Raw genomic sequence first — 14,350 nt, 5'->3', positions numbered from 1 at the left:
TGGGTACCTCGGAATCACATGAACAAAGTAGATCCGATCACATAAGCTCTACCAAATCGAATCAGAAATGCGCCCAACCACTGCCGCCAAAGTGAATCTTAACTATTTACACTCCAAACATCAGAGATGATTTCAAAAACACCGTAGAGAAAATTGGAAAAATAAGAGAAACGATCCGACATAAAACGACAACTCAATTTGGGTGATAATTACTCGTCACACTTGTCTGGAAGACTACCTATTAGAGAATAGCTCGCCATGAGAACGTTTGAGCTCGTTCATCAAACTTCTTTGTTGTTTACACCTTTTCCAAACCTGCCTGCTTGATTCAGTTAGTGTACAAGCATATGCATTATTCCAAGACACAGATTCAGGCAGAGGAATTCGGTTTAATTTTATTCAAATCATAATATTTCTTGGATTTTTGAAAAGAAAATTATTAACGCATCCAATAGCTTATGACAAGAGTTAGGTTCGATAGTGATCAGATGTGAAGCAGACATTGGAAGCAGACATGGAGCTGGTTCCCGTAATCAAGAGCGCACTTCATGTTACCCTCAGAGATTCCCAGTAATTTTAAAAATTTCATAGTACTATCAATACCTGACCAAATTTCTAAGAATTGTTTTTAGACACTTTGTCAAGTCTTACACACTAAAATTTATACCGCATTGGAGTTTAAACGATTAAAGAGGAAGCTCGTTAATGTGCACATGATGTTTCGACCCGCGCTCATCTATATTTTCCACTTAACTGTCAACCAAATGAAGAGAAGATCAAAAATTGATCTTTGAATTAAAAAAGATGTTACACAAACTACTAAATTGTTTGAATAATGAAAGATCAAATATTGAAGTAAATTTCAAAACTCAGCCAAAATCATTTAAACCAAATATTTTCAAACGTCTTAAAAACCATTAGCTTTTAACGGAAAAATTCTCTATAATACATTTACTAAAATAACCAAACAATAGGAGCTGTCTTTGGTTAGACCAAACAACAGAAACTGACTAAAGATTAAGAAAAACTGAAAACGTTACAAACAATTCACTAAAACAAAAACTAATGAAGCCATTAAAATCTTTAACTGTTATCTCAATTTTATGTTTTTTTATTTCAAAAGTTGTTTAATTAATTCAAGTAAAATTATACTGAAAGATTTAAAATGTTCACTTGGGCTTCATTTGAAAATAAGTGGAATCTGTTATTAGGCGGATTTGTTTTAAGAAGAGAAAAGGAACACAATTACAGACCACTAACAAAACTTTTTTTAAAACGCTTCTTGTCCGGCAAACAAAATATCAGTTACGCCGTAATATCAAAATACACGGTAAAAATCGAATTTCAAGGTAGTGGATGGGGCCTCTCGATGATGAGAAATAGATACAAGTTGACAAATAAAAGAACAAAAACTATAGTTTAAAAAAGTATTTGAATTGAAATAATGTCAGAAATTTTATGGCTATTTTCTATTAACTTACTGCATTGAGTATCTTCATTATTTCAACTTTCAGTTAAAAGCTTATGAGACCTCTTAGCTTTTTACGACTACATAAAAAATAAACACACAAAAAGAGCAAATTGAAGAAACAATTGAGATGGAAACGTGTAAAGCCGTTAAAAAATGAACTATTCACTGAAACTTTTTCATTTTTGAAAAAAAAAATTAATAACAAGGGATTTTTTGTAAAATTATGACTTCGACACAACCAACAAGTATGAGCAAATAATTTAGAACCACGAAATTTTTGAGAAGAGCCGTAATATCACAGCCATAAAATGAAATTCAATAGCTTTCAATCGAAGTTAATAAAAAACAATTTAAAATAAATTATGCCTCAATGAGAGGGCAATAATTTCTCTCATTATTAAACCATCAATAAGTCATCACTATAAGGCATTGTCGAGGCCGTTAAAACCTTAGGTTTTTCTCTGAAAAACATATTTTTGATCAACTGAACATCTTCTATCAGCCAAAGTGAAATGTAAATGATAGGATAATGTGATAAATATTTCAACGGGAACCAAAAATATGAAGAAATATCCAAAATAATCAACAGTTTTAAAAAAGTTATGATAAGTCGTAACATCGAAGTCATAAAGACAATGGTTAAAGATAAACCCGCTAAAATTCTGGTTGCAGTAGAGAAACAGTGAGCCTTGTCAATATTGAGACTGACTTAAAGTTCACAGAAACAAAATAAACTCCTGATAACTTTAGCGAAAAAAATTTTTTAAGAAAAATTATTTTTAAACTCTTAACAGCCACCAGCTGTCGACTCAAATTAATACATAGGTTCACTTACCGCACTTTAGGAAGCCTCTTGTACTTTTAGTCCACGAATCTATGTCATTGGACAACAAAATTTTTCCAAAATTTCAAAAAGAATACCAAAAATTAAATAAAAATTACAAAAACTCATACTCAGAGCCGTAAAAAACATGACCGATTCCTTGAAAAAATTGTTTCTTCTTTGAGGATCATTTGACTCTAAATTAGATTTGTCATGAACAGAACCTTGATTTGAAAAGTGACCAACCTCTAATTGACTCGAAAAAAACATGAAATGGTTTTTAAAATGTCAGCTCTCAAATACAAATCGAATTTTTTATAGTAAAATTCCCTGTGTGGCAAAAACTAATTTTTTTCTATGATCTTTCGTCTATTAGAAACACAAAATTGTTTCATTTGTGTTATAAAATGTAATTTTGAATTATAATATATATAGAAAAAATTTTAATTTGAACAAAAATTTCGCTAAATTGAACCAAAATCATTCCAAATATCATGTGTTCACACAAAACTTTAAACCTCGTTAACTCCTCGGAAAACTGAAAATCAAAAAGTCTTTTTAACTCCGAACTCTACGCTGGACGTGCTTTTTAGCGGTTTTACTCACTTTTCTCTACGATGAATATATCGATCGGCCAAAATTGTATTAACAAAAAAACCGATTTGAGTATATAGATTCTCCCCCCACAAGTGGGTTCGGAACAGAAATCTATCCCAATAATTGATTTTACCCCTTAAAAATTTTTTATTAACAATACTTGACATTTTCTTTGTTCAAAATTATAATGGTAGCTTTTAGGTGCTATTTGCAGCACCTACCACTAGTCTAAAAAATATTCGAGTATAATTTTTCTACCTTAAGTTGTTCTTTTTAATAAAAGAACAATGGCGATCTTACTTGAAGCCTCCAATATTCTCTTTATAATGAATTGCTCCATGTTGAAGTATCAATGTACTTGTTGATTGACCACACCGATATCTGTTGACACAGTTTATACCAAAATAAATGAACAAATGAAAACATCAATACATTGATAAGATTAAAGCTCTTAAACGATAGTATATCGGAATACTGAATTATTATCTGAAACAATGAAGATTCTGATTAGCTGTCAAATAAAAAATCTGAAACGATAATAAATCCGGAATCATTGGGGCGATATTCCTGCTATCGCAAAACCAATTATTACTGCTTTTTTCATGACCGGAAATTTTTTCGTGTCATCATTAAGAACTTCGCTTATCTTCATTTCGTAACTTTGAACAAGAACTGGAGTTAACATTTGTTACCGAAATAGATCCGAGTTGGTGGTGTAGCAATCTGTCCGTTGAAAGTGTATGTCGGGGCAGTACTCCCGTGCAGTGCAAATGTAGACGTCAAACTGTGGTATCATGACACTGGTTAGAGTGTCGAAGTGGTCCTTGAGTCTCTCCGGTACAAGACATGTCGTGTTCTCAGCACTCACGAAATAGCTTGTCACTTTTTCCCAACCGTAGAAGGGAACCTTAAACAACCAGATCCGCATCAATTTTTCTTGGCACTTCCCATGGTGTGTTTGGCCATCAGATGCATTAATTAATTTCAATCTGTCAAGAAATGCAAGTCATAAACTCATTGAATTGAATTTTCATTACAGTTTATTGCATGTGACGAAATCAAGAGGACCAATAGGACTGCCTATTTTCTTTTTTCAGCTGTTCAAAACTGCTCAAGATCTCTGTTTAGTTTTGCCTATCCTGTCTTGCAAAGTCAAAAGACACAAAAATTGTCCACATGAAATGTAACTACAATATAACTTCATATCATTAAAAAAAATTGGTTAAAGGAAGGCACAGAATAACATACCTGTTTTTCCTATCTCGCTAGAATTATTTCATAGTTCTTGGAACAGTGATATGAAATTAGCTGAAAATTTTTAAACATGACAAAGAGCGTATCAACACGATTTGGTTAACAATAGATCTGAACAAAATAATATGGATTTATGTTTGAGGCAAAACCACGCAGCGATGGTCATGATTCCAACTCCGAAATCCGAGATTTTTATGCTGATTTCTCAAAAGAAGTCCTCAGAGTACCGCACTTTGAAATAAGACAATTTAACGTTTTTACTACTGTAATTGGTGGCAGATTGATATAAAGTCTTGATAGATTGTTTTGAGAAGCGAGAAACAATTACTGAAAGTTAATAAAACCAGTTCTTAAACTCGTATTGAATTCGTTCCCCACTGTTTTTTTGCAATGAACAATCAGCCAAATGTTCTACCATTCTCTGACTTCTAACCCTTGTGATAAGGACGAGTGGTAATATTGACAGAGGCTGCGTCTTCTTCGCTAGCTGAGACAAACACGGTTTCTAATTCAGTATCTGTGACAGAGACGAGGGCTGTTTCCTTAATTCTGTCAGAGTTTCTATCTGCTTCGATGACTGAGACTAGGCTTGTTTCCATTACTGTGACAGAGACAACTTCTGCTACTTTAACTGTGATAATGACGATGTCAACTCCGATAATTGTGACAGAGACGACGTCTGCTTTGGTTACTGTGCAAGAGATGATGTCTGCTTCGATAAATTTGGCCAAGACTAAATCTGCTTCGTTAACTTTGATAATGGCAATTTCTACTTCGCTAATGAACACAGAGACCATATCTGCTTCCGTGACTGTGAAAAAGTTGATGTCTAATTCGCTATCTATTGCAGACACCTGGTCTGCTTCAGAAGCTGTGGTAGAGACAAAGTCAGCTTTGGTAACCGCGACAGAGAAAATGTCAACATCGATAACTATAACAGAGACTAGTTCTGTTTCGACGCTTTTGGCAGAGGCATTTTTTTGCTTTGTTAACTGTGACAGAGATGATTTTTGCTTTGTTACCCGCATCAGAGGTGAAGTCTGCTTCCCAAACTATGGCAGAGACAAAGTTTGCCTCGGTAATTGCTACAGGGACAAGCTCTGCGTCCTTAAAGGAGACACAGACGATGTCTGTTTCAGTAACTGAGACAGAGAGAAGGTCTGCTTCGGTAACAGTGGCAGAGACGATGTGTTCTCTGGTAACTCTGATGGAGACTATGTCTTTCTCGGTAACTGTGACAAAGACCAGCTCTGCTTCGATAACTACGACAAAGAAGAGGTGTTCTTCGTTAACTGAGGTACAGACTCTGTCTGCTTCAGTAACTGTAAAAAACGATGTCTGCTATGTCTGTTTTGCTAACAGTGAAAGATAAGAGACACGGTCTCGAGGTCAACTTTTTTATAACTGTGAAATCATTAGGTTTGCTTTGCCAGAAATGGTTTGACGTGAAAGTTGTAAAATTCTAATCCCCAATTTTTCTCATCAACTCCAGTATGCCAATTAGAAAACTACCAGCTGATATCAAGAAAGAGTTGTTCAGACTGCCTTTATCGTTTGAAACACGTTCGAAAGAATTTGAATACTGTTCCTTTTAACTTAATTTCACACTAGCTGTTCTTCAATGAATTTAACTACAAAATCAGTTTTTTAACCTTTTGATTCTCTTAAATCCAGTTCTCTGAAAAGGTATATGACAATAGCAATTAAAAAATTGCCTGAGTCCAAATACATCTGCCCTAACGGAGAGATCTACTTGTGCGATTTCTAAAAAAACCACGTGCGACCAATATCAGGTATGAAAATACCACGGTCGACCGATATTGGGTATGAACAAACTTATTGTCGGCTTTAATCGTCGGGATTGACTATGAGTTGATCCATATAGGCCGAGGTCGACCATATGCGGACCAAAGTAATTGGTAAAAAGACTCATGAAAACCCTGCGTGTCGAAAATACTAGTGTTCACGACCATATATTTAAGATAAGGAGAAATTCCCCTCCCCTCCCCCATTTCGACTTTATTTGTCTTTTTGTATGATCTCTTGCCCTGGGTAATTGTGCTGAGGCATGACCCGGCTAATTAAATTGAGAAAATATCGAATACCTTAGATCCCCATATTGCCGTGCTCCAAGAGTACCCATCAAGGTCCACTACATCCAATTCCTCTCGTAGCACGGACCAAGTCAGTCCATCCACCTAAAAAAGTTTGTTTTTACAAATTCGTCTGCTGCGACTGTAAATGCACTATTATTGCATCTGATGCACTGATGCACTAACTATTGCATCAAATTATGGCTGAAGTTTATGGTACATGACTTGATGAGGTCACTGAGAAAATCAGGCATTAACCTTGAACCGCGTACTGGTCGAATATATAAGTCGCCAACTCTAGTTGACTTTAACAGAGCCACGTAACCTCATAATTGAAGCACGCACTTTGCAAGATTTAGAATGCCAACAATTATCCGGCACTGTATGCAGGAAAAACTAGAAATCTGACACGGAATTTTAGTCAACACCTGTTGCGATAATAGCAGTTAAATAAACTGCCAGTGTAATGAAGTTTAATGCCCGATCGACACTGGAAAAACACTTCAGCATTAGACTACGAGTTTATCACACTCTTTCATCGCCACTGTTACTAAGTAAACAGTGGCGAGAAAAGAGTGGTGATAAACTCGTAGTCTAATGATGGAAACAGTTTAATAAATTGTAGTCTGAAAAAAAATTGTGTTGTGTCTGTGGTGTGTGTTGTGCGTGTGGTGTGTGTGCTGTGGGTGTGGTCTGTGTGGTGTGTGTAGTATGTGCGGTGTGTGTGTGTGTGGTGTGTGTGTGGTGTGTGTGGGGTGGTGTGTGGGGTGTGTATGTATGGTGTGTGTGGTGTGGGTGTGGTCTGTGTGGTGTGTGTGGTGTGTGTGGTGCGTGTGTAGTGTGTGTGGTGTGTGTGTGTGGTGTGTAGATGATGGTGTGGTGCGGGTGTGATGAGTGGTGTGTGTAGTGTGTGTAGTGTGTGTGGTGTGTGTAGTGTCTGGTGAGTGTGTGGTGTGTATGTGATGTGTGATGTGTGTGTGGTCTGTGTGTGGTGTGCGTGATGAATGTGTGGTGTGTTGTATGTGTTGTTTATAGTGTGTGTGCGCGCTTGCGTGTGCTTGTGCGTGAGTGTGCGTGTGTGTGTGCGTGAGTGCGTACGTGTACGTGTGTTTGTGGGTGTGTGTGTGTGTGTGTGTGTGTTTGTGTGTGTAAGTATGTGGGTGTGTATGTGTCTGACGATGAACAGATCCAAAGAAAAATGACTTAATTTCGAAAGTGTAATTGTCCACAAAAAATAAAAAAGAAAAACCAATAAAACTTGTCCAATTTTGAAATGATCGCAACAAGTGTTGATTAAAAAAATTACCACACGGTTGTTATCGTCCTCGAAGTTATCATAACACCTCGGCTTCGCCTAGGAGTTTGATAACTTCTCGGTGGTAATAACAACCGTGTAGTAATATTCATTAAAACTAGCACGTACATGTTTCAGGACTCCAGTAGCCAAAAATTATAGAACATCATTAAAGCTGATTGTTCTTTTGTATGTTCAGCTTTAAATAGTTATCTCTGATTGTTTTGTCAAAATAAGGAAACAAATTCAGCGACAGTTCCGTTAGATACGGAGTAAACAAGCCAATATTCACCAATTTTTTTCCATGTCTCTGGTGAGACCGGAGGGTTATCTATCAATTTATGCAGTTATCTCGCAAAAGATAGGTATCTTTTAAGATTTTTGCAAGTTTGTCCGGTTCAGCTTCACCCTCAATTGTTTGTTTGTGTGAACTATTCTTCATCTATTTCATTTAAAAATAGAAAAATTGCTACGAGCATTTGAGAGAGGAATATCCGTTTACATATTTGAAAACTGACCTTCAAGATAGCATTTCAAAATTTACTGCCTTAGCACAAAGTTATTAATCTATTATGTTTTGGCCCTCCCCCAGCTTAGTGGGATTATTTCTTTTACAACCTCAGGCGCACGGGCTATTTTTTACATAGTAACGTGCTATATATCAACATATAACTTGTAACAACAGGCAAAAAAACACTGTTGCCAAAACAAAATAGGTTTGTTTATTTTTGTCATATTGTCAAAAAATTGCAGTTTCCAAACACATGAAATAAATCAAAACATTTTGATTGAGCTTTTAGGATCAACAGGTTACTGAACTATTTGTTTTCATTTAAGTGTTTCTTAACTAAACTCATCTTAGATGAACACATCGGAATAATTATATTAAATTCCTACTCTTTGATTATTAGTGGCTATTAAAATAATTTATCGCAAAAAATTGTAGATTTTTGGTTTTTAAATTTTACACTATTGAAAAATAATTGAATCTGCTTTGGCGACAGTCCGATTATTTACTATTTTCCTTTTCAACTTTATTTTTACAGGATGAAATGATACCTTCCAGAGATAACGTAAGAAGAATGTTAACCTTGCATAAGTTTTGTACGACGAATGTTTATCTTGTAGGAATTTGATAAAACGAATGTTTATCTTGTAGGAATCTTCTAAATCCAATATTCTTGCAAAACAGAAAACTGCTCACGCACAATTATTAAAGTGCTTGATTTGATGAAAATTACCATAAATTTAGACTCAGATCATAAAAAAAGGAAAAATGGTAAATTTTTAGGTATTCTGACCTCTCCCCGTCATTATATTCTGACTCTTCGCTAGCTTCAGTTAATCACCCGCTAAGTACCTATAAATGAACGCAACTGTTTTCTCGTTTTATCCTGTTTCTCATTTTGAGAAGTCTAAAAGGCAGACCAAAATTCAACCAAATATCAAGCAAAAACTCGAAAAAAAGTAAAACTTAGAATAAAATGGATGCAATTGTTGCTCTAGAGCCTGACGTTTACAAAAAAATGATCCTTTTTGTACACAGAGCCTATTTCATTCTAGAATCCAGATAAAGATTCCGGCACTGATGAGAACTGCAGAAAAATACAGGTATATTTTGTCCTCCATTCAATAAAAAGGAAGATGCCCTCAAGAGAAGAAGTTGATTTGATTTTATAACTAACAAAGACAGCAAACGCAGCTAAGGTACGTGTTACGGTAGTTTTAATGCAATTTTTATCTTTTATCACTTGAACATTTAAATTGAAATAAGGGTGCGTCGATGTGATTTTAGGCTAAAATTAAGGGACATTAATGTAAATTGAGGCAAACTTAAGGTATAGAACAATTAACTAGACCAGGTAAAACAACGTGCTAAAATTTCTCGAAAAAGTCAGGTGGAACCAACCACTTGGGAAACTCCATTTTAGCAACGAAATGTAGTTTCTATTATCAAAACGAGTGCATCTTGCATTCAATTTTAACTAAAAGTATAGTAGAATTAATATAGGCAGTGGTCAGATAATGAAAACTATTCGTGACCCGCTTTACCTTTACTTTTTTAAAAGGACAACTGGAAGCAATGTTCTTTTTGCTTTTTTGTTAGATTCTTGGCCATCAAACTTATTTTGGTTCCATGAAAACTAATTAATTACTCTCTCAATAAAAAGATAAAAAAATTTATTTGTAACGTGAATTATTGTCCTCAATACATTACAAAATTAAAAACTAAGTTAAAATTGAGATCAATTTCCCTTAAATATTTTTAGTGTGGACCATCTTCATTTAACATAACTGATTTTTGCTTTGTATAATATACTGCACTCCTTGTTATGGTAACTCCTGATAATGTCATGCTTCGCTGCTTATCGGAACGCCTTAATAGCCTTTGATTTGATAATAAAATCTTCGACCAAAAATCGGTTCTTCTAACCAATGTTGAGAACCAGACCCAAATTGAGATATGACAAGACTAACCAGACTGAAATGACCCCTGATCAGATTTTCCAGACCGAAATGACCTCCAATGATGCTTTTCAGGCCAGGATGACTTCTGACCAGACCGTATCCAGACCGTGGTCCGGACTGTAGTGCGCTTGTGATCAGACTCACATACAGACATTTGTCCAGACTATTAACAGACTATGATCAGACCTTTCAGACCGAAGTGACCTCTGATCAGAGATTATAATTAAACACGCATGAGACTTTGGTATCGTTATAATATATGCTTTTCATAAAAACCGGTGTCTCCAGCAGAAAATTCAGTGCAGTCAATTCAAAATCAAAGGCATTTTTGAGAAATGAGTTTTTTAAATAAAAAATTTTACAAGTCTTTGATTAAATTTTCCGGCACCAAAAATGAAGTGTGACAATTATTTATAACAATCGTCTGAATCTACGTTTCCTAGTCCTATTTATAAAGGGAGCTGATCACCTGTTAGCAAAAGGACTTTTTTGTCCTGCGAGTTCTGATTGAAGGCAAGGGACTAAAAATGAGTCTCTTGTCAAAATAGATATCTTTTTCCGGCTTGTGGCAGGGATATTATTACCTACTCATTATAAAATTGCAAAAAATTGATCAGACTCAAGGGCGCTCGAAACGGCCTCTGATCAGACTCAAGTACGCTCAATTCCGCCTCTGATTAGATCTTCAAGACCGAAGTTACCTCTGATCAGATCTTCCTGGCCAAATTGACCTCTAATCACACCTCAATCAGACCATGTTCCAGACTATTGTGCGCTCGAGCCACTGTCCAGAACCTGTAATTTCGGTCTAGGAGCACACGGGTGTGCGTTCGATTGGGTTGGATTTTAGTTTAATTTGGGTATGGACCTCAGCCTGGGAACCTAAGAAATTACTTTTTCTTCCTTTTCGGCCTCAATCGCTTCCTAGCCAAATTCGTGTTCAATTGCACGTCCTATCGTTGGATAAACGAATTGTAGTTGATGAGTTATGGAACCAATATTTTTCTCATCTCGATTCATAAAAATGCTATGCTCAACGAAAATTTTGTTTCGAAATGGCCAAGTCTCTGTTTCTCGGCCGTTACAAAGCTTCTCCGCCTTGCAATTTGGGTAAAAAAATTACCTATCCTCTCCCCCTCTGACTTATAGCGATTATATTAGTCTTGGTGGTCTTTTTCAATAAAATTTTTTGTGCTACTGGTTTTTCGTCTGATAGTTTTTTCGTCTGTCCCAGTCGACTTTTCTTCCCCAAAATTGAAATTAACATGTAGCGCCCGGAGGACATTAAGTTCGCTTAGAGCCTTTCAGCTCACTAGTAGTCAAGTATGCGATTCACAGAAAGCGTTTTGGAGACCTAGATATTCATGGCGCGGAGGGCAGTTTTTTGAGCCAAACAATCGCCAGTCGTTTGAGATCAATTCAACCGACGTTATTCGTTTACGTTTTATTCTTTCATAAATATGACATCTGAAACAAGGATGCCTTGTATTTTTCAAACGAACTATGCTGACGTTAACTGAACAATATTTCGTCGCGGGTGTTTTCCCTGCAATTAGGTTAAAATGAGAGCAGCTCAAGACACAAATTTTAGCGAAGTAATTTTACATAACTATCTACTTAAAGTTCTCAATATTCGACAAATCTTTTCACCAAATCTTTTCCTGCTCTTCGTGCATTGCTCGACTTAATTGTTAAAAGGCTCAATTTTTGCATAAAATGTGCCGAGTTATGAGCTGAATTTTTCAAAAGTGCTAAATTTATCATCCAGCATCCAGACCTATAAGCACATTTTTACGTAATTTTCCTCACTCTGTGGATTTTTTTGAAATTATCTGATCAAATCTGGTTACCCCTTTTCGGGTGTTGCTCTGTCTTCTCATTAAAGGAAGCAACTAATTAGGGATGAAACTAACCACAGCAGTTTTATAGTGTGCTGTTATTGGAACATATCCCTCCTCTCTGTTACACAGTCGGCTGTAACCGTTTAGATCGTGGCAGTCTGGCGCAGAGATTGAAACACCGGTCCATGCCGAGTAGAATGCAAAAACTAAAATGAAAGAATACCTGAAACACGCTCGTGCAAGCTTTGAAACGCCAGATGTCTGCAGTGATCAAAATGATTCTTTTAACCGTGCGATTTGAAAGTTCGTCTTTCAAGCAAGGTTCGAAGTAGATATATTTTTTGTAAGCTAATATTGCTAAATTTTGTGCAATGAATACAACCAATCCTAAATCTAAGGGAAGTTCAGTACTGATTCACAGTCCAATTCACGTCATATTTTGCACTGATTTTGTCTATGATTTAGAGCTAATTCAGTGATTCACTCTGAATTATCCTCTGAATCAAAAGAATGCTGAATGTTTTCTCTGAATTTTACTCTGATTCAGAGAAATTTATAAATCACTTCACAGTTGGTTCTGAAAACCTACTGAATCAGTACTAAAACTTAAAATTTCTCTGAAATTGTTCTGAATTAGTACTGATTGTCACTGACCTTAGGTACGGGCGGTGAACTTCGATTACTGAATGATATTTTGAGGCAAAAAAAAATACGAATTTCAGCAAAAACTACTGTTTTAAACAAATGAAGCGTCTTAACTCATAACACGCATTGACTTACACCCAGCCATAAATTAACATCACAGAAGTAGGTTTTCAAACCTCAGTGTGGAATTCAAAAGACGGATGTCTGCGCCACATTAACTGAATCAGCTGGTTCTCTCAACTGTTTTACTTTCTTTCAACTTTGCAAGCTTGCAGACATAGAAAATTGGCAAACATACAAAATCAATAAAAATCAAATGGTGTCGGGAATTCAATTGGATTGCATATGAGCGTTTTACATGTAGCCTGTTTCGAATCAACGTTTTCTCTAAAATTTCAAATGTAAAATTCAAGCAATTGTCCTTGAATTCCAGTTGCATTGTTGGATACGCTTCCATCGCTTTTCTATTTGAAAAAGAAATGTAAAATTTGTTAAGTTCTAGTCTGAAAGAGGAGGAGAATGATATACGGGTAGTGCTATCTGTGAAATCTTAACACACGGGCGTTCACGTTTGCCCAGTGAAGCGAAACTTGATAGCCTTGATAAGACAGGTACTTAATCAGGGATAGTCTTGCCAATATCTTGCTATGTTACATGGCAAGATATTATCAAGATATGAACGAATTTATTCAACGCGTTTAGTCAATAATTAATACTTTTATTCAATTTGGAGAGAATGAACTCGTGAAATGTGTTTCATTTGAGTGACTAGGCTGGGTAGTTCACCTGTTCAGGTGGTAAGTGAAGTGAACAGCGGTTGTCGTATTATTATTATTTTATCTTCTGTTATAAAATCTCTTAAAAATACTTTTTGCATTAGATTAGAGTGAAAGTAGGTCTCTTACAAAGTCAACTTGATTTCAAGAGTTATCGTGAAGTTTCATTATTATATTTACTACTTTGGAGAGAAAGTTTACAAGAGTGGATGAGTGGAAACCAATGAAATAACAAAATTGCGCCTACTTCATGCGAAGTTAACCTTTTATAAACGCATTGTACCATTTTATGCTGCAAAGGATGTTTTGAGGTTGTAAGTTAAAAACACAGAAGTTTGAACCCAGAAAACGTTTTTTTGTTCCATTATTCACCATAAAATGTCTTAAAAATATGTCATGATTATAATGTTGTACAGACTAAAAAACAAAGGTAAATTATCATTGTTTAGAGCTGATTGGATTTGAACCCGGACCGAACTCCAAGTCGATTTCAGTGCTAAGCAAGACTACACAAGTCTTGCAATTCTGAAAAAAAGGCTGAGACTTGGATAACACTTGACAGCTGAATCCCAAGTCAGAAAAATTTTGTAACGATTTTGAGGTTAATTTTAACTCACTTTCCTGGGTTCATTCAGAACTTAAACCAACTGATACCAAATGATTTTAAAGAGTACTAGAGGAACCCGGGGTTCACGATGGGTCACTTCAGGTGTTTTTGGGCCATTCTCAGCACATTTTCCGTCAAAATTTTTGCCCATCATCAGCCCATTTTCTGCCAAAATTTCACAAAAATGTAGATGTTTTGCATTTTTTGTTTGCTTGCCTTTTAGAAGTGCTTTCATTGTTATTAGAGCGCTTTGACCCAAGTATAAAAATAAATGATGGGAATAGCCAATATATTTGATTGTAGCCTTTGGCTTTTTTGTTGACTTTTTTGTTGGCTTGTTTGGACGATCTGTCGGTTATTTTCTCGTTTTGCTGGCCAATTTTGGACGATTTGTTGTCCAATTTTTGCGTTTTCGGGACCAGTTTATTGAAGATTCGTTTGATAATTTTCGCGTTTTCCGCACCTATTTTGGACAATTCA

At 35.8% G+C, this 14,350-nt stretch overlaps 1 protein-coding gene across 1 annotated transcript in view; it reads right to left on the bottom strand.

Annotated features, from left to right (window-relative positions):
- Nucleotides 1-3,559: 3,559 nt before the first annotated feature.
- LOC142357208 (uncharacterized) overlaps nucleotides 3,560-14,350 on the bottom strand; it is a 33,627-nt gene continuing 22,836 nt past the window's right edge. The window contains exons 9-11 of the mRNA XM_075408873.1: nucleotides 11,915-12,048; nucleotides 6,251-6,343; nucleotides 3,560-3,798 (exon numbers count right to left, since the gene is read on the bottom strand). Of these exons, the coding sequence (XP_075264988.1) occupies nucleotides 3,580-3,798; nucleotides 6,251-6,343; nucleotides 11,915-12,048 (446 nt within the window). The 3' untranslated portion in view covers nucleotides 3,560-3,579. The remainder of the gene's footprint in view (nucleotides 3,799-6,250; nucleotides 6,344-11,914; nucleotides 12,049-14,350) is intronic.

This window comes from Convolutriloba macropyga, unplaced genomic scaffold (genome assembly GCF_964194025.1).
Source record: "Convolutriloba macropyga unplaced genomic scaffold, txConMacr16.3 SCAFFOLD_1148, whole genome shotgun sequence".
In the NCBI taxonomy this organism is placed as follows: Eukaryota; Metazoa; Xenacoelomorpha; order Acoela; family Convolutidae; genus Convolutriloba; species Convolutriloba macropyga.
The sequence above is the reverse complement of the archived record's forward strand: the minus strand, read 5'-3'. Positions and strand labels throughout refer to the sequence as shown.